This window comes from Aspergillus glaucus (assembly GCF_001890805.1).
Source record: "Aspergillus glaucus CBS 516.65 unplaced genomic scaffold ASPGLscaffold_9, whole genome shotgun sequence".
NCBI classification, from domain to species: Eukaryota; Fungi; Ascomycota; class Eurotiomycetes; order Eurotiales; family Aspergillaceae; genus Aspergillus; species Aspergillus glaucus.
The window spans coordinates 350,954-369,182 of NW_019170461.1; the positions used below are offsets into that span (position 1 = coordinate 350,954).

The following is an 18,229-nucleotide window of genomic DNA, read 5'->3' on the forward strand; positions in this document are numbered from 1 at the left end:
TTTTTTTTTTTTTTTCCCCGGAAATTGCGGCTGCGCCCTCTCGCCTCCACTTCCGGTTTCCTTTGCCTCGTTTAAATTGACCGACACTTTGAGCTGATTCTGTCTCCCTCTATTTTTTATACAGTGGATTGATTCATATTCTCTGCTCCCCTATCTATTACTAAGAAATGAATTTACATGAGGTCTTGCTTTTTCGGCTGCTCTGTGTGTATATGTAGAGTCAACATCACTCCTTTTAAGTAATTAACTCTCCATTATTAAATAGCCCCGTGCAGTCTTGATTATTGACAAGAAGGAATCGTTGGAGAAAAGGAAGAAAACAGAACAGAGCAAACTATATATAATGGTACGTCTCTTACTCCCTTGCTGGTAAGCATCCCCCATCCCCCATCCCCCGCTGGTCTTAGTTGCGTTCGTGGCCTCCCGGGGTCGTATGAGAACCCCATAACAGTTGGGCATTCACTTTCTAATCAGAGGTGTGGATGCGGTCTACCTGATGTGTTGGCGCTGCTGAAGGGCGGAAGACATAGCCACTAACTAATTATTGACCTTGACATTTTTTACGACCATACGCTCATTGCAGCCAGAGGCGATGATACACGCGAGTATGGGGCCAAAGAAACAATAGTCCACGTCTTGGTAGACTGCCCAAGACTAAGAGACCTGCGACGGGAATTACGGAGGAAAATCGGTAATGGCAAATGCGATATTTTTCTTTTTCTCTACTACGTGTTATACTTTTATATCTGAATTTTTCCCTTATTCTTATTTTAATCCATAAAGTACGACCCATATATTTTTTGTTTACTTGATTTAGACTCGAAAGATCAAATTGTATACCAGCGTAACTCGTAGTAAAAGAATCCTAGTGCCGTACTGAGGGCTTTCGGGTATTTAGTATTTTTCCCAAGGCAGAAAATCCGGTTGTTGTGATGAACCCAAAACTCTGCTGCAGAGGTCATTGAGGAATTTACATATACTGCCCCTGCAGAATTCGCATTTATCCTACCTTGGTGGCTACTATTGGAAATGCCCGAAGAATGGCCACGTGGAGTCTCAGACTGGACAAAAACCTACCAGCCACGCCTCAAGACCTTTCTCCGGGTGCTCAAACGCCAAGGGGGCGCTGCTATGGCTAATGGAAACTTGGTTGAAGGACAGCGGATTTCTGAGAGAATGTGGGAAAGTTGGGAGCATGGCGACTTTAGGGTCAACTATGGCGCGCGGAAGAGTTGGGCGTTTGATGCTGTATGGCCAATGATGGATGCAAAGTTATTTGATGGTGGTATGGCTCCAGATCAACACAACTTGCTGCACAGCGAGGAGAGGATGAGGTTACTTGGAGTTGGGGACAGGGAGGCAATGGGACTTTTTATCCAAAAAAAGATTGGAAGATAACAAGCAGCGAAAGTTGGATGATTGGGATGAAATAATTGCTCAGCCAAGGGAGGTGACGCAGTAATCTTGGTCGATTATATATTTCATGTGAATGCGACCTGAATTGTACTTGGACACGTTTCACACCCACAATTATGGTAAATAGACACCATACTGGAGACAACAAATAGATAATCTGTTTATTATGCATTTTCCTATTGTGGAGTTGGCTCAACCCTGACTGTTCCAGCGCAGTTGGGCACGCTTCAGATATTTAGTCCTCGCTGGGATTTACAGGTACCAGTCTTCCATCAAATGCGTTTCGCTTTGGCTTCTTTACAAAACGCCCCATGTCGAGCGGCGCCACCCAGACTTGAAAAAGCCCCGCCGCAATCACTGCATTTAATGCCTTGTGCTTCATCTTGAAAACTAATGCCCCATGTATATACATTCATTAACTCTTGTTAAAGGCCACGCCCAAATAAAGCTTGTATTTAACCAAGGCAAGGTAGCAGGACAAATGACTTGTCTTGATGCGCAACGGTGTAAGTCAGAGTATTCTTTATTTTCAGAATAGTCCAGTGTGACCTAGAATATGGCATTATGATTAATGTAATTCACAAGCGAGTAGATAACCTCTCTGTAGGCGTTGGAAATCATGGCCTATTTTAACACGAAAAAGTGCATTTGCATATAAAAACCAATTGTCATTGCGATTAAGACAATGAGACCTTTCATGCCCCAGAACATTGCAATCAGAAAATGCTGAGTATCACGTTTGTCTCATCTTATGCGGATTATGTTCCCACTTTCTTCACAAATTATTGCTCCATCCAAATGGAATGATGAGTTTCCTCTGGAGTAAGTCAGGTGACCAATCCCATGCATGTTCAAACCCGTCCTCTCCATGAAATCTTCACAGCTGATACTGAAGGTGTAGCAAGCTTGGTTTATATTTTTAAACTCGTCCATGGCCACGACTCTAAGCGCCCGCGCGTCGCTGTCCGCATCGTTAGCTGTGTAGGGCACAGAATACGGCGGGTATTTTGCCACGAGTGAGACAATGTCCGCCTGCTGGTCCTGACCCTTGATCAACTTGAAGAGCGCGAGGGAGTCATCAAGCCTGAACTCAGGTGGTTTGATGCCCTAACTCATCATTGTCCGGAGTAAGTAAACATGGTCGTGGCAGGACCCGAAGTGCGCAGCAAGCACGACGTTCCTCATGTCCGTGTCACCGCGTATCATGTCGATCCATTGGATGAATCTCCTCATCGCGTCTTTAGGCTCCGACGCTAGCGCGTTGTAGAGCATAGGAGATAGACTCTTCAAGTTCGGGCTCATGTTTGCCCTGACTGTCGTCTTGATGATGGAGCTGAAATGTTCGCCGCTGATGGAGAACGCGGACAACTGCTCGACCTGTCCATCCTTGCCCAGTCCCAAGTCGTAAAAGATCACCGTGACCATTTTCGTGTCCAACTGCCTGCTACTATAGTCTATCCGTTCCTCGAGCTCATTGCGGTCGAGATGCTTGCAGCACTTTGAAAAGCCGATCCTGAGAGTCATCGAATCGTACACCCCGTGCGCGGAGGTAGCGGTGCATCCGGCAGCCGAGCAATTTACGAACAAAGGCTTGCAAGTGCGAGCGCCTGAGCGGCTAGGAGGCACATTATCACAATGTGACCAAGGGCTAGCACCCTCGCGTGTTCCAAGAGGCATGGTGGTAGCGTTTTCAATGTATCTATAGTAGAGGTATGAGTGAGCAGTGCGCAGTGAGAATGTTTTGCTCAGAAAGCAGAGCTCTGCGGCTTTGGGTAACCATCGTTCATGACCACATGACCGCCATCATCTGGTTGGACAATCAATTGTTGGAGAGCCTCAGGCTCTAATATGCCCCGCTCCTGGTTGGCCCGCACTAGCGAGCCCACACACACAACTGCCGGATAGAGGAGATCCACCCTCATCCATCCAGACAGACACAGAATACAATAGTATCGTCGATGCCGTTCCTTGCCATAGCCTGACCCACATCAATGTGCCAATGTCCGGGAGTAAGTTTTGCAGTAAAAGGGATTTTGAAGACAGATATACCTAGGCTTCGAAATGGTCCGACTTAGGTTCGAACCTGAGTCGGACCTGATGGAACCTGTTTTGCATAATTTTGCCAAGGTTTTCCTATTTTGGTTGTATAAAAATATTAGCCATGTAACATAAATTTACATAGTATATACCTGTCACGCGTTATATATATATATGATGCAAGTAATATATTCAAGTACAGATTATAAGAATGTTTTATGTATGTATTGTACTGAAAATGGCTGAAGCGAGTAAAGGCTTATACTATCATACATGACTCGAAGGGTCATCAAGATGTCGTATCCCTTCTTTCACAGATTCCGTGTCCCTATGTACGTAAAAGAGCTATATACATGAAAGAATAATTGTACCCTTGACTGATTACTGCGCCTTGCCATAGCCACTCTCAGCTTCCCTGATCTACTCTCCACACTCTTCCTCTCCCTCCTCATCAGAAGAGGGCTCGGGCATCGGGCACACGTCAGGTTGGTCACTTCTCTTGAAGCCGGCAGGGACAGGAGGAACATCAAGCAGGTTGGCATCTCGGGCCCGTTTAAGCTGCCCCTTCTTCCCGCGTTCGTAGTCAACATGTTTCGTCCTGCCTTTAACAGCAAAAGTGGTGACCTTCTCAACATGGCTTCTGGATCCTGATCTGGCTTACCGAGAAGCAGGAGGAATATTTGCCTGCCATCAGAGAGCAATGGGAAGCTGTTGCACCTTTGCACGGGACAATGACCGTGAAAAGTCTCAGCCAGATGACCCTGCTGGACTCTTTCATGCGAGAAACCCTCCGCACCAAAGGCGATTCTTGGGGCCCTGTTCGGCAAACAACAAAGCCCGTGCGCATCGGGCCTTATGTACTTCCTAAGAACGCCATATGTATGGTACTAATCGCAAGAGCCCATGAGCATCCCGACAATTATGGAACTGAGGGAAAGGCCTTCAATGGGTTCCAGTGGGAGAAGAAAGGCCAAGCAGCTGTGCAGTCTAGTCCATCCTTTTTGACATTTGGAATGGGCAGATGGGCGTGTCCTGGTCGACAGTTGGCGGTCCATGAGATCAAAATCATAATCTACCTGTTTTTCTCCAAATTTGACATCAAAATCAAAGATGGTAGTTTCAAGGTGACAAATACGATCAACACAACTTCGGTTCCGCCAGAAGCCACTTTGCTGCTGAGGAGGAGGCTATAAGACCAGCAAGGGACTTTGAATTTGGGTAACAGTTTTATTTGGATGGATACTACATCTTGTTGAAGGTGATGCCTCTGGCTCCTTATTTGCTTTCCTAGGATCTCTCTCTCTCTCTCCTCTCTCTCTGTCTGTGAGAGAGTTCATCAGCTTTTAGCTGCAAATCGTTGATTCTTCCTCTTTTGCTTCTTGATCACATATGTAAAGGATTTTCTCATTGTTTTAACCCTGTCAACAGTCTCTCTTACTAGGTCAAATTGAAAACAGTTACATTCATGATGCCGATGGGATCTGTATGCTTTCTATCATCGCAGGCTGATCATACTAAAATGATCATTGCGGAGCATACGTAGTATAGCGAAGCAGTCTTTGAAGATTTGGCCCCCTTAACTATGACGATGGTATATGGTATAACATAGTAGCCGGTCTTTCTCCCGACTTACGAAAATCTGAACTACAATCGGTATAGGGCAATCGTATTTAAACCATACTCACACGACCCGTAGAACTACTTTTAGGCGACGTCGGAGCCGTGCTTTTTAGTATGTCTACGGATCCACTACGTATGCGACGCATGCTTTTTAGTATCGGTGTTAACTGATGCTGTTTCTAGCTGATTTAATGCAGCACGTGAACGGAACAATGGTCACACTCAGCCCTACCAGCACTCAACGTTCTAGAACCTACCTCAAAATCCCCGAAGACAACATCATTCCGTCCCTGGAGCTAAAAAAATCACCGGCAGTAATGATGCAGTCATGGACGTCAGGAACCGTCAGTTACTCATCCGACACATAACGTACTCGCAAGCCATGAATCAGGAACCAAACAACACTACAGGGCTGATGACATCAACGCGTGTTCCTCCGGGGTACGTGTCTAGACTTACTCAGAGTCTAGACCGGTCTAGACCTCTGTCATGTAACCGATCGACCAATAAGAAGGCAGATCGTGATCAAGCTCTTTTAGAGTAGGGACACGTGAACATGATCGCCTTTAATCGGATGTTCTACGGGATACGCTGGATGAATGGTGGAGGTGGATGATGGTCTAGATTGTTTCTAAGATACAGTGTGTAGTCCTCCCCTGGCTCTAGTGGTTCGTATGCTCGTATACTCGTAAACTGCTCAATCGCTCGCTGAGCCACTCCTTCACAATCACAAAAGAATAGTAGATAGAAGTCCCGCACTAGTCAACCAGCAGTAGCTTGCATCAAGACTGGCTGCGCCCAGAACCTCCGGCCAGACACAAGTCTCTTGAGACTGGAAAACGTGTTCCACTTGTTGCCGGTATCCCGGCTGTTGTTTGCCGCAACGCGAGCCAGCGCATTGTCGTTTGGAGGAGTGGCGGTAGTGGTTGCGGTAGTGGTAGTAGGCGTCTTGGTAGTGGTAGTAGGCGTCTTGGTAGTAGTAGTAGGCGTCTTGGTAGTAGTAGTGGTAGGCGTCTTGGTCTCAGTAGTGGTGGCAGTGATAGTTGTCTTTCCATTCGCATTCGCTGCCATTGACCGTCTGCGAATCCATCCCCTTACAGCCTTAGCAAGCTGCGCCCGGACCACGCTGCCCTGGTCCTCTTTTCTGCTGATGTACCCGTCGACTCCGTTGTCTTCGGAGAAACGAGAAGACTTGCGAGAGTGGCTGACATCTCTGCGGGCAGCGGTCATAGTCTTGGAAAGGACGGCATTATGCCCCAGACAGCGGCGGAGATCCGGCTCCTCTGCTGAAGATTCTTGTTGGAGTTTGTGGTGGGAGAGGAGGGCGAGTTTGGAGGGGCTCTGAGCGAAAGTTGAAGAGTTAAGACGGGTGTTCATGGCTGTAGTTGAGAGGCGAGAGGGGAGGCGAGGAATGTAAGACACGGACATTTTCAATTAAAGAAAAATATGAAGAAAAAGAAAAGTATAGACAGAGAATGGTAGATAAAGAATGAATGATTGAGCAGAAACACAATGGGAGAAGACAATAGATATAAGAATCAAGAGCAAAGGCTAGACCACGCGTGTGTTGGTCTCGACCTGGCATGATCTGATGGCCCACGGACGTTTCCGAGGGTTCCCATGGATCAGTCTTACGTCTAGACTTGACCGATACGTGGCGGTTTTGAGATCATTGACTTTCGGCGCGCCGGTTTGTTCGCCGTTTTTGTTTTTGTTTTCCGGTTTCTGGTTTCGTTTCTTCTAGATTCGTGTGTGATCGGGCCGTGCGTTGCGCAAGAGCGTGGCTGTCGGATAAGCCGGTGTATACTTTTTGTTTGCCATAAACACATACTCTCAGACGTGGGCTATAGTCTCACTTGGACATGGGCCATTTCGCACGTGCAGACGTTTTACGATTCTCATTGAGCCAAGCGTAAAATTTCTTCCCACATTACGAAGTGACTGACATCAACTCTTGGCAAAACCAATATCCCAAACAGGCAACCTCGGAGAATTTCTCGAATCATACCAAAAAGAGTCGTGACGTTATCTACAAATCAGAATGACCGGTCTTCACCTCAGCTCTTCACCTCTTATCCTAAACACATACACACACGCCAAAAATAAAATGGCCCGCTATGCACCATGAACTCATCCTTCTACCACATCCGCCCTAAACTCGACGACCTCCTCGACGACAAAGCACCCTACCCCTACACACTAAGCGCGCTAATCGCCTTCCTATCAAAATCGCATTGTCTGGAGATCCTCGAGTTCATTCTTGAGGCTCGTCGATACAGGGGTAGTTTTCAGCGAGTGGGGGATCATAATTCCCGCCGGACATTGCATTTGCAGTGGCAGCGCATACTGCAGATGTATATTGTCTCTGGGGCGCAGCGGGAGATTAATATCTCGGATGATATACGGGATGATTTAGTCGCCACTGAGTCGAAGACAACGAAGAAGGAGGATTATCCTCCGGATCCTGCACTTCTTGATACAGCGCTGCGAGAAATGCGTGATCTACTACATGATTCGCTACTATTGCCGTTCTTGCGCAGCTGCGTCAACCAAGAACGAGAACAACCCCGACCCCTCTCAACATCCTTCCTCCACCACGACACAGAATCAATCGAGGAAAAAGAACACGCCCACTCCGACATCTTCCCATTCACCGGCGGCAAGACCTCCACCTCCACAAAATCCCGCTCCCAATCCCCCATCCCCTCCAACACAGGCGCCGGCACAGACAAAGGCGACATAAGCCACACCTCAAGCATCATCTTCACGGACGACGGTAACCACAGCCGCTCAACTCCTCCTTTCGGACTATCCAGATACCCCAGTAAACCCGGGAGTGTGAGTTCGGGAGCTATCCAGTCTACGTCCGACGGAAGCGGGAGTAAAGAGCTTGATCTGGGGAAGACAAAGTCAACCCCGAGCAGGAGATCAGAAGGGGATAGACATTATCAGGAGCAAAAGAAGAGGTGGAGGTTTCATCTTAAGGGCGGGATTTTGAGGCATTTGAGGAGTTCGTCGAGGTAGTGTATTTGTATATAGTTGCATGTAGTTAGGTCTACGGGAGCTTAGGTGGGAGTGCGCATGGATAAATGGCATTCTATGTAGATGGTGAATATCAACGCAGCACAGTCAATATCATACGTATTCTGTCCTCTGTTCTCTGTAAAAAGTATAATTTACCTGAAAACGGCAAATACTCGCCAATGAAGTCATATAGACCTCATCATCCCCCCGCATTTTCTACTATATTTAACACTCGATACTGTCAACATAACGACTATTACTATCATCAACAAACATCAAAGCACATTAACAAAATGACTAAAGACCTCGTTAGCCATCATATCTCCCCATATACCATACAACTTCTAACAAACAAAAAACAAACAGACCTTCGACATCCGCTACGACAACGAACTCGCCCACGACTATTACGGCGACGGCAAGCAACTCGCCGACAAGTACCCTCCACCAGCTCTATAGTATAATGATAAGTGCTAATAAGCGCAGTCTCCGAGACGTCTACCATGACAAAAATCTGACATTTCCCGATGATTTCGAGTCGACTACGACGGTCCCGCCGATTCATTTTATGGGGTATGCTTCTCCCATTCCTACCTGATAAGATCAAGGTTGATGATGTTGATGATTATGGTAGGGTCACCGCACCAGATGACGTGAATGTAGATGAACTTAAGGATGTCGAAGTCCCGGGGCTGGCGGTTGATATTCTGGATTTGAAGATGTAAATGTGACAAACAGTTTGTATGTAGTTAATATCGAGGTGTGAAATGTGTACACGGCGTACAGAGTAGTAGTAGTAACTACATAGAGCATATTATTAAGGTTAACTGATTCCATGGCAATTAGAATCAAGCGTGGAGCATACCTACGAATGGATGAACATGCAATGCATTATCTTTTATCTTCATGGCAAAGCCATTCATTCTAGACCCTGTCAGCCACTATTTCGCCTTGATAAACGTCATACAAACCTTGCCTTCTGTGTTGTATATATAAATGCCCCCGAAGAACCGCGAGAACGGCGACCACCAGAAATACACTCGCATTTGCTTCGACAGCATCAATATCAAATAAACGACAAGATGAGAAAATCATTCGTTAGCTACTTTCCCCTCCCCCCTACATGATTCATCTAACAAGAAGAATTCAGTTATTCAACGTCAGCTATAATGACGACGACGCCTTGAAGCAGTTCGGCGAGGACAAGAAACTTGCCGAGAAGTACGTATCGCCCCATTAATTTATACATATATAGCTACACCGCTATGGCATCACTCAATAAACGATGGATATTAATGTTTAGCCATAGCCTACGCGACATATACGTGGGCGAGGATCTGACATTTCCGGATAACTTTAAAACAAATGAGTTCGTCAGGTATGTTTTCAAGCATCTTTTAATTAAGTGGGTTGGTGCTGATAGTAACTGGGTGTAGGGTACGCGCTCCGGCAGATACGGCTGTTGGGGATCTGGAATCAGTTGTGGTTCCCGATGGGTTGAATGTGGATATCAAGGACCTTGAATTATAGGTGTCCCCCGGCTTCAGGTGTACATACATGTACATAGTTAGTTACCGAAATGGGAAAAGCGTACACACCGCCGGGCCCAACGCGCCCCACAGTCCGTCAGCTTCACGAACACTCAATTTAATGTAGATATCGTAGCTCACTCTCTCATTCACTCTAATTAATTCCTAATTATCCCAGGACATAGGAAAATGGTCCTCACCCAACTCCCCCAATGGCTCCTCATCCAAGCCACAATCGGCCTCGCGATTTCCTACACGCCACCAAATGCGAACACGCTCCGCTCCGCAGCCGCAATCGTGATCATCGCGCTCGCGACGTCTCTGCAAATTGAGGCCATCTTCCCGGGAGGCAAAATTCTCGCCGCCGCGGGGCCGATCGCCGCGATGGGATGGGTGAATGTGCTTAACGGCATTGAGTTGTTATTGTTGAGTCGGGTTTCGTATCGCGCGCAGGTGGAGTGGGAGAAGACGCAGCTTAAGGCACCCGCGCCGACGTCGCAGTTGACATGGGCTTTTTGGATGCCGTATAATTATCGCAGAGTACGGACGCCGTGGCAGATAAAGCGATTGCCTTGTTTTAGGCGTGATGAGCCCGGGTATGTGCCCGGGAGGGGGGGGTTTCTTGTGACTTGCGCGGGGAAGGCTGTGCTTTGCGGTTCGCTGGTTAGGATTCTTACGGTTGATCTGCGGTATGCCGGTCTTGAGGAGCAGTTGGGTATTCTTTGGGGACAGCGGGAGGATGTGACGTTGCTGCACCGCGTTCTCGTGCAGACGAGCTTCATGGTGCCTTTTGCTGTTTTGATCAGGGCGGTGATTGTGGGTGTTTATTCTGTTATGGCACTTTCCTGCGTTGGTCTGGGAATTTCTGAACCAGCACTGTGGCCGCCTATTAGCGGTTCGCTGTTAGATGCGTGGTCCATTCGTCGGTTGTGGGGGTATGCTTGCCGTTCCCTAATATATGAATATAGACTAACCCTCGCAGATTAACATGGCATCAAATGCTCCGCACATGTCTCGTCTCCAACATCAACTTCGTCTTCTCCGTTCTGCGCATCCCCAGCTCCTCGGCCGTAGCGTATATACTACGCCTCGTGCTTGTCTTTGCCCTCTCCGGACTCGTTCATTTGGGCATGGACCTGGGCTTCTCTGTCCCGATTAAGAACAGCGGAGCACTGCACTTTTTCACTGTACAGGCATTTGGGATGATGTTTGAACAGTTGGTGGACTATGTTTGGTCCACTGTCTTCGGAAATAATACACGCACAAGTATTGCGGGGAGAATCGTTGGATATCTCTGGGTCATTGGCTTTTTGGCTGTGACGGCGCCCACATGGTTGGTTCCGATTATTAAGGGGGTATACGATGATGGCGAGAGGGTTCCGTTGCCTATGCACCTTGGATGGGGAGTGTTGTTGGCATAGTTTGGGTATTCTTGGATGGGGTGACTATATATCAGCAGATGCATACAAGTCGCACAACGTAATCATACATTAGGTAGTACAACATCAATATTAACTCACGTTAACCAATATCCCACAACCTAAGCAGGCCCCCGATCCAACTGAACCAAGATAACAACCGACAACACCAATGTCACAACCACAACCTACCAATTAGCCATCTGTCCATCGAATCATTACCTTTGGTAGCTTTAACTCACCAAGAAAACCAACACCCCAATCGAATTCATCTCCCACCCCCCAGCATGCACCTTCCCCCGAAACAAAGCATTCTGCTGCCTCCAGAACCGAAACGCGCCAACCACGACAACGACCAGCGCGACACTATGACACGCGATAGATAACGGAACCGCAACTTCGTAGTATGTGAGTTCAGAGGCTTCTTGGGATTTGGAGCGTTGGAGACGGAAGAGTTGCGCGATTAGGACGCCTTGCATGGCTAGGATGACGGAGGTGCGGATGTACGCGAGAAAGGTTCGTTCGAGGGCTGTCGCGCATTCAATGGCTTAGAAGATGGGTATTTCAAAGGGAAATCATAGGGGATTACCGTAATGATCGCGGTTCTTCTTCTGCGGAACTGCCAGGACAACCTGACTTGTCCAGAATCCGCTCAAAGCGTCCCAGATCTTCTTTCCCTTCAATAGCACACCCTTCTCGTGGCAATCATCTCTGTTGCCGCTATTTTGATTCGAACCATTGCCCCTTCTTCTCCCATCCGCATTGACAACCCGCGCCGCAACAGTCCGATACGGCACGCGATTCTCGCCAGACGAAACCGTCGCTGCTGACTGCGCGTACTCGTCACCGTCGTCGTGGCTCTCGCATCTGTCATGTGTATGGATCTCCTGTAGTTCCATGGCGTCTGGGTCTGGGTCTGGTTCGCGTTGTTCGGGCATTCTGACGGTGGTGACGGTGACGGCGTTGGTCGCCGTTCTTGTTCGTTATCGGCGATTAGAGGGAGGAGGGGGGAGGTGGTGGTGGGGGGTTGGCATTACGGTTGGTGTAGGGATTGTTGATGTGGAAGGATGTCAAGGAGCGAAGGTATTGGTTCTTGGACATGTAAATGCAAGGTTCCTGAGCAATGGGTGAATGATTACATATGATATGAGAGGTCATACATCATTTTCCGGGGATCTCCGCCTACCGGTTTGGGAACAGCTTCCGCTCAGACCATAAGCTCTCTATGTTTACTGCGATATCCATGTATAAATATGCGCTATTTTATTCGTGTTCCTGATAGTGTGTCAAATGTATAGTTCCTGTATGGACATGACAGCTGTAGAATGACATCATAGTCGATCCCCCAGACTCCGATATCGGCCCCGATTGAGCAGAGATACGGCCAAATACAACCGCAGGCTGTGAATCAACAAACATATATGAACCCCAGCATTGCCTGAGAAGATTGATTATTATCCAAAATCTATTGACTCCTTACAAGTCATACGAAGCCAGCATGTCCTCCACCAAAGACCAATGGAGTGCCGAGGTATACATACATATCCATCTCCGAACCATATCCATTTGTATAGATAAGCTAACGATAACCAGGCATACTCAGCCTCTGCATCCTTCGTCCCCAAGCTCACCCAGAAGCTCCTCAGCTACCTGGCCCCGCAGCCTACAGACAAGATCCTAGACGTCGGTTGCGGCGATGGGAAGTTCACTGCCAATTTCCTGCCCGCGGTGGACTCCGTTCTGGGTATTGATGCCTCGCCTGCTATGATTGAGTCTGCAATGAAGGACTACAACGACCCCAGGGCTGAATGGCGTGTTGTGGATTGTAGGTATTTGGACAAGGAGGAGACGATTGTTAATGGGTCGTGGGATAAAGTGTGAGTCTTCCAGATGCTTTGGGGGTTGATGGAGTGGCTGACGAGTTTGAAGTATCTCCAACGCTGCTTTGCACTGGATTCTACGCGATAGCTCCACGCGTTTGAATACTCTGCGCGCTATACATGGTAGTCTCAAGCCAGGTGGAACTTTCGTCTTCGAAATGGGCGGCCACGGGAACGTCCCTGAGGTCATGACGGCGCTCATCTACACCCTCGTGCAGCATGGTGTCCCTGCTGAAAAGGCGAAGGCAGCGAACCCGTGGTTCTTTCCGTCTGATGTGTGGATGAAGAATGCTCTCGAGAGCATTGGATTCCAGGTTGACAAAGTGGAGATCGAATATCGGCCGACAAAGCTCACTGCTGAAGCTAATGGCGGACTTGCGGGTTGGATCAAACTGATGGGTGCGCCGTTTTTGGATGTTCTTCCAGAAGAGAAGCGGGATGACGCTGTGAAGCAGATTTGTGATATACTCGAGCCCGTAGTCACGAGAGAAGAAGACGGCAGCCAGTGGTTGGGTTATGTGCGTTTGAGGGGTATTGCTAAGAAGATATAATTTGCATACAAGTCTGAATATATTATTGCTGTCTATGTCCTCGTTGCTGCATGAGTACTGCCAGTGGAATGTCCTCTTCATCGTAGAATTCGATTTCCTCGTCCACCCCGAAATCATGTAGCCGCTCTCCCTCGGAGTTCCTCCATGCTTCTTCGCCATCAGAGTTTCTTTGCTCGTCGGGCTCTGAGTCGCTTTCGTCTCGATCTTCGGGATCAAATCGTTCATGGAATCGTTTACGGCGTTGGACCACGCCGGGTCTGGCGCGTTTCAGGTCTTCGTCCCGGCGACGGTTGAATGCTTCGATTTCTTCGTGGGCGGAGCTGTACACTTGTGGTACCGTGAAGGCGTTTCCTCTGTCGGTTGGAGTGGGTAGGGGAATACGATCCGGGTCCGGTGGCGGCCAAGTAGTATTGGGACCTATCAGGTGTTAGTACCGAGTGACCGTGGCCAAACAACCAAACAAACCTTCAAAACCATTGATCTCAAAATCTAGACCTGATTCACGATCTGGGGTCGCGGCAAATGGCCAGAGCCAGCTTAGGACCTACTGCCATCAGCTCCTGCCATAAATCGATAGATGGCGAGCAAACATACATTTGCATTTCCGCCCATTCCAGCCTTGATATTATCCCAAATTCCGATATCATACGGAAACTCTTGTTTCCTAATATGTATCTTGACACCCCCAGGAGCGTCCAGACAGCCACCAAAATGTCTGGCTCGCCGGAGAAGCGTCTTGTGTCTCTCGATTTCCCATGATTCGATAGTCGTGGTGTTGCCACCAAGAGACCATAAACCCCGAACCAAGAGAATGAAAAGCGCAAATACAGTCAAGCTGTTGACGACAAGGAGGATGAATAAATGAGCCATTTGTCCCAAACTGGGCCCGAGGTACTTGTGGAAGGGTTAGCAAACGGGCGAGAACTCGTTCAAGGTGACAATTTACACTAGGAAGATGTCTACTAGCCCAGATAGTCGATGCCCTCTCAAAAAGGCACGATTCAAGATACGACATTCCAACAACCGCATAGAACAGAAACCGGACAAAATGCGGAAACGTAAAGTGTGACACGCAATTGGTAGTCCATGGACAGTGGTGGTCCATCTTCGGTATACACCTGACGCTGTCAGTTATACACACATTTACCAGGGAAAATTAAACACATACCTCCCACATGTCCTGCAATGATGAGTCCGTGGTGGTTTGAACGCCTCGCATTTCCGACACCATCGTTGCCGGCCACCGACACCTTCGGCTTCCACTTGCTTCCAGTCCTTAGGAACGTGCCCCGGATCTACCGTGCACGACCGGTAATAACATATCCCAATACATGCCGCGAGGATGTTAATAGCCCAAAGCTCATTTTCTCGTAGGGGCACGGCTTCGAAATGCAGGAAAAAGTACTGGGAGGTGAATGTGAGGAAGGTGATCAGGACCCAGACAGCTGGGATCGCCAACTGCGAGATAGAAAATGGCCCTTGGAACATTTTAAGGCTCTGAATATCTTTCGTAGAGCCCTTTGTATATCCCAAGAGATCGCGAGATAGAGAGCGAGTTGGCGATGCTTTTCGCGATTTGGTCACGTGGCCGATCAGGTGCGTGGAAATAGAACTTCGTCTCTCGACTCTTCCTCTCCACCTTCAACAACTTCCTCGCTATTGACTATATTCATCAAGACGTCTTATATATTATGACTTGACTTGGCCATTTGATGAACATGATACCTTGATACCCCTTCACAATGCCGATTACGGCCCTCCCCCAGAACATCGTCCGGGCAATCGGCTCAACGTCCGTAATCACAGACCCATGCTCCATCGTCAAGGAATTGTTGGACAATGCCCTTGACGCATCTGCTACCTCTGTGTTTATAGAGATATCCCAAAACACGTTGGATGTCATCCAGGTGAAAGACAATGGCCACGGTATCCCGTCTGAAGATCATGCGGTCGTCTGCAGACGCACCTTCACTAGCAAGATTCAGACGGTCGAGGATCTCAGGAAAATTGGAGGGAGCTCGTTGGGATTTAGGGGAGAGGCTTTGGCTAGTGTGGCGGAGATGTCTGGGGGTGTTGCTGTTACTACTAGGGTAGCGGCGGAAGTGGTTGGTTCAGCTATCAAGTATGGGAGGAATGGGGAGTTGGTTAGGTGCGTACCTTCAATGTTGGAATATTCTGGGTACTAACTGCGCATTTTAGCTCTCAGCGTGCATCTCATCCGGTTGGAACCACTGTCAGGATTACGGACTTTCTTAAGCATATCCCTGTGCGGAAACAGACGGCGTTGAAGAGTGCGGGCAAAACGCTTTCGAAAATCAAGATACTCTTGCAGACATACGCTGTATGCCAACCAACAAAGAGACTATCTTTGAAAGTCATCAAGGCGAAGAATGAGAGCAACAATTGGATGTATTCCGGGAGCCAAAGCGCAAGTCTCAGCGACGCAGCGTTGAAGATTGTCGGCACGGATGTCGTCTCGAATTGTACGATCAAGGAATGGCCGTTTGAAGATGACGGCGCAGATTACAAGGTAGTGGCTCTTCTTGCAAAGAACGATGCAGGTAATAACCCTTGATCCTTTGAACTGGCACAGTCTAACCGGGATAGATTTTACCAAGGTCAATAACGCAGGCCAGTATTTTGGCGTCGACGGCAGACCCCTAGCAATCGGAAGGGGAATTACGCGCGATATCACAAAACTATATAGGAACTATCTCCGTTCAGTCAGCTCGGGTGGCGAGGAGTCAGCATCAATAAATGACCCGTTTCTCTGCTTGCAGATTCAGTGCCTACCGGGGAGCTACGATGTCAACATTGAACCGGCCAAAGATGACGTTTTGTTTGAAGACCCGCAACGAATTCTCTCTTTGGTAGAAGGTCTTTTCCGAGATATGTACGGCGATATATCTGGGTCTACCGTGAGAAATCAATCATCGAAAGGGAAAGAAAGGGCGCCTGGTAACGATGGATTCGAACTGCTCATGGCACGAAAAAGCCCGGTTCCCTCAGTCTCACAAGACCCGGCGATGGGTGACGATCCGGAACCGTCTATTATACCATCGCCAGCCTTTAGGAAACCATCGTTGCCTAACAATTCTCGGGGCATCGAATTCAGCACACAGTCAGTGGACAAGAATTCTCAGAATGAATGTCGCAGAGGGAGCGGGGATCGAGAAGCACTGAACCCATGGTCAATGACCAAGTTGAATACTCCATTCAGCACCCCTATGAGAACCCAGGCTGGACCAAGCGCAGTTCCTCTCATTACGAATACCACGAGGAGAGAATCTGTGCGAAGGCATCGCGGTGAGAATCAAATGTCGCCTACGTCCTCGAGAAGTTCAGTTTTACCAAGCCCACCAGCTTCGAATTCCAATCCCAATTCGGCGTCGACCTCGCCTATCGATGCTCGTCCTTCGCCAGTTGAACAGAATACACAAGCATCGCCCACAGTCTCTACACAGAGTAGCACAAGAAGAGCAAGAGGGCGTGATAGGGAACGTTATGGCAATGGTGCTCTTGACACTTGGTTTTCAAGGATCACTCAGCCGGGGCTTCGTGAGAGTGAAGACCATCCGCACGAAAACGAAGAAGAGGAAGAAAGTTCGTTGACGCAATTGGCACAAGCGCACTTTGGATCACCGGAACAGTCGCCATCTATTACGCCAGAGACTTTTGAAGACTTCTTTACTCAGAACGGCATTGACGATACACAAGCCACCACTGCGTCTTCTCAGCTATTGGAACAAGACCAGGATCCTTTAAGAGTCCCAAGCCATGCTGCAGAAGTTGCAAACAAACAACAGGAATTCCCGGTTATGGAAAAATGGTCTGCCAGACTGCACCAACTATCCGGACCTCAACCCAATCCCGAACTGGAACAAGCACTTGACTTTGAACGCCGAAAGAAAGAAGCAATTATACAACGGCGAGAGGAAACCAGGAACCGTCTTGAGACTCCCCCTTCTACAAACTCACCGCATCATAGTAGATATCTCGCAGCTCGAGCCTCGCTAAACTCGCGCCCGAATGAACAACAAAGTCAGCTACCTTTTAATCCCGAATCGTCTACTTCAAAGTCTACGCTAAGTCCTTTCGACCCGAGGGCATACTTGATCCGTCAAAACGCCCTTCCACAGGAGCCACCCAAGGACAGGAAAGCTCGACGAATCCAAATCAGCAAATTACCGCTTGAGAAGACACCCGATGGCCACGACCTGCATGATGTTTGTCTTATTATGCCACTTGACGTTTCGGAGTTGACGGACTCCATTGAAGAGCATTTAACGCATGATCTACATACCCAATGTGGAGATGATTTTGCCGCATTTACAGAGTCTGGGTCGGAGGATCCGTATCCGTTCGATCTCTGGAAATATCGGTTGTCAGATTTGATCAACAAGAACTATGAGACTAAGGAGTCTGAGGTTCCTCATCTCGATTTCGACTTTTCCAATATCCGTCATCTACCGGAGTCCGATTAATTGTGTATTTACAGGGGTACTCATTTATATTTTATATTTCGCATCATATATTGCAAATGTTTTACTGTATATTTATACAGCAGTTGGGTGTTATTTTGCTTTTCGGCGAAGGTTTGATGCATTTCTAATACGGTGTGATGATATCATAATATACATGACCTGTTTCATAGAAGTCGGGGTACCTCAATTGAATTTAACTTGTAACTAACTAGTTGTAGAACGAAAGTTACATAATACTGACATCAACGTCAAACAAGCTTCATAAAAGTT

The 18,229-nt window shown here is 48.0% G+C and overlaps 12 protein-coding genes across 12 annotated transcripts; 8 read left to right on the plus strand and 4 right to left on the minus strand.

Annotated features, from left to right (window-relative positions):
• Nucleotides 1-808: 808 nt before the first annotated feature.
• ASPGLDRAFT_1458350 (uncharacterized protein) lies at nucleotides 809-1,528 on the plus strand. Its single transcript, XM_022541866.1, has 2 exons — nucleotides 809-957; nucleotides 1,010-1,528. The coding sequence occupies exons 1-2, from the start codon at nucleotides 933-935 to the stop codon at nucleotides 1,396-1,398; spliced, it is 414 nt and encodes a 137-aa protein (XP_022401320.1). The 5' UTR covers nucleotides 809-932; the 3' UTR covers nucleotides 1,399-1,528.
• An 831-nt stretch (nucleotides 1,529-2,359) lies between these two features.
• Nucleotides 2,360-3,093, minus strand: ASPGLDRAFT_35110 (uncharacterized protein; the record flags this gene model as incomplete). The annotated part of the gene is made up of 3 exons (XM_022544511.1): nucleotides 2,360-2,377; nucleotides 2,431-2,523; nucleotides 2,590-3,093. 3 exons carry the CDS (start codon nucleotides 3,091-3,093, stop codon nucleotides 2,360-2,362), a joined length of 615 nt encoding a protein of 204 aa, XP_022401321.1.
• Nucleotides 3,094-4,184: 1,091 nt separating this feature from the next.
• ASPGLDRAFT_35111 (uncharacterized protein) lies at nucleotides 4,185-4,646 on the plus strand (the record flags this gene model as incomplete). Its single annotated transcript, XM_022544512.1, has 1 exon — nucleotides 4,185-4,646. One exon carries the CDS (start codon nucleotides 4,185-4,187, stop codon nucleotides 4,644-4,646), a length of 462 nt encoding a protein of 153 aa, XP_022401322.1.
• Nucleotides 4,647-5,675: 1,029 nt separating this feature from the next.
• ASPGLDRAFT_46514 (uncharacterized protein) lies at nucleotides 5,676-6,655 on the minus strand. The gene has a single exon (XM_022546459.1). The coding sequence runs from the start codon at nucleotides 6,499-6,501 to the stop codon at nucleotides 5,836-5,838; it is 666 nt and encodes a 221-aa protein (XP_022401323.1). The 5' UTR covers nucleotides 6,502-6,655; the 3' UTR covers nucleotides 5,676-5,835.
• Nucleotides 6,656-6,725: 70 nt separating this feature from the next.
• Nucleotides 6,726-8,225, plus strand: ASPGLDRAFT_46515 (regulator of G-protein signaling domain-containing protein). Its single transcript, XM_022546460.1, has one exon. The coding sequence runs from the start codon at nucleotides 7,198-7,200 to the stop codon at nucleotides 8,095-8,097; it is 900 nt and encodes a 299-aa protein (XP_022401324.1). The 5' UTR covers nucleotides 6,726-7,197; the 3' UTR covers nucleotides 8,098-8,225.
• Nucleotides 8,226-8,363: 138 nt separating this feature from the next.
• ASPGLDRAFT_46516 (uncharacterized protein) lies at nucleotides 8,364-8,888 on the plus strand. The gene is made up of 4 exons (XM_022546461.1): nucleotides 8,364-8,405; nucleotides 8,464-8,534; nucleotides 8,584-8,670; nucleotides 8,732-8,888. Exons 1-4 carry the CDS (start codon nucleotides 8,391-8,393, stop codon nucleotides 8,820-8,822), a joined length of 264 nt encoding a protein of 87 aa, XP_022401325.1. The 5' UTR covers nucleotides 8,364-8,390; the 3' UTR covers nucleotides 8,823-8,888.
• A 291-nt stretch (nucleotides 8,889-9,179) lies between these two features.
• On the plus strand, nucleotides 9,180-9,627 carry ASPGLDRAFT_35115 (uncharacterized protein; the record flags this gene model as incomplete). Its single annotated transcript, XM_022544513.1, has 4 exons — nucleotides 9,180-9,194; nucleotides 9,248-9,318; nucleotides 9,407-9,475; nucleotides 9,534-9,627. 4 exons carry the CDS (start codon nucleotides 9,180-9,182, stop codon nucleotides 9,625-9,627), a joined length of 249 nt encoding a protein of 82 aa, XP_022401326.1.
• Nucleotides 9,628-9,815: 188 nt separating this feature from the next.
• ASPGLDRAFT_125415 (wax synthase family protein) lies at nucleotides 9,816-11,047 on the plus strand (the record flags this gene model as incomplete). The annotated part of the gene is made up of 2 exons (XM_022540556.1): nucleotides 9,816-10,561; nucleotides 10,609-11,047. 2 exons carry the CDS (start codon nucleotides 9,816-9,818, stop codon nucleotides 11,045-11,047), a joined length of 1,185 nt encoding a protein of 394 aa, XP_022401327.1.
• On the minus strand, nucleotides 10,975-12,057 carry ASPGLDRAFT_46521 (DUF202 domain-containing protein). The gene is made up of 4 exons (XM_022546462.1): nucleotides 11,634-12,057; nucleotides 11,287-11,573; nucleotides 11,147-11,232; nucleotides 10,975-11,057 (listed from the first exon to the last, which is right to left on the minus strand). Exons 1-3 carry the CDS (start codon nucleotides 11,980-11,982, stop codon nucleotides 11,167-11,169), a joined length of 702 nt encoding a protein of 233 aa, XP_022401328.1. The 5' UTR covers nucleotides 11,983-12,057; the 3' UTR covers nucleotides 10,975-11,057; nucleotides 11,147-11,166.
• A 485-nt stretch (nucleotides 12,058-12,542) lies between these two features.
• On the plus strand, nucleotides 12,543-13,475 carry ASPGLDRAFT_125605 (class I SAM-dependent methyltransferase; the record flags this gene model as incomplete). The annotated part of the gene is made up of 3 exons (XM_022540576.1): nucleotides 12,543-12,575; nucleotides 12,638-12,921; nucleotides 12,974-13,475. The coding sequence occupies 3 exons, from the start codon at nucleotides 12,543-12,545 to the stop codon at nucleotides 13,473-13,475; spliced, it is 819 nt and encodes a 272-aa protein (XP_022401329.1).
• Nucleotides 13,476-13,497: 22 nt separating this feature from the next.
• Nucleotides 13,498-14,963, minus strand: pfa4 (putative palmitoyltransferase with autoacylation activity Pfa4; the record flags this gene model as incomplete). The annotated part of the gene is made up of 5 exons (XM_022540582.1): nucleotides 13,498-13,892; nucleotides 13,941-14,019; nucleotides 14,070-14,369; nucleotides 14,422-14,593; nucleotides 14,644-14,963. 5 exons carry the CDS (start codon nucleotides 14,961-14,963, stop codon nucleotides 13,498-13,500), a joined length of 1,266 nt encoding a protein of 421 aa, XP_022401330.1.
• A 188-nt stretch (nucleotides 14,964-15,151) lies between these two features.
• Nucleotides 15,152-18,216, plus strand: ASPGLDRAFT_170463 (putative DNA mismatch repair protein). Its single transcript, XM_022542713.1, has 3 exons — nucleotides 15,152-15,624; nucleotides 15,675-16,036; nucleotides 16,083-18,216. The coding sequence occupies exons 1-3, from the start codon at nucleotides 15,218-15,220 to the stop codon at nucleotides 17,957-17,959; spliced, it is 2,646 nt and encodes an 881-aa protein (XP_022401331.1). The 5' UTR covers nucleotides 15,152-15,217; the 3' UTR covers nucleotides 17,960-18,216.
• The last annotated feature ends 13 nt before the right edge of the window (nucleotides 18,217-18,229 follow it).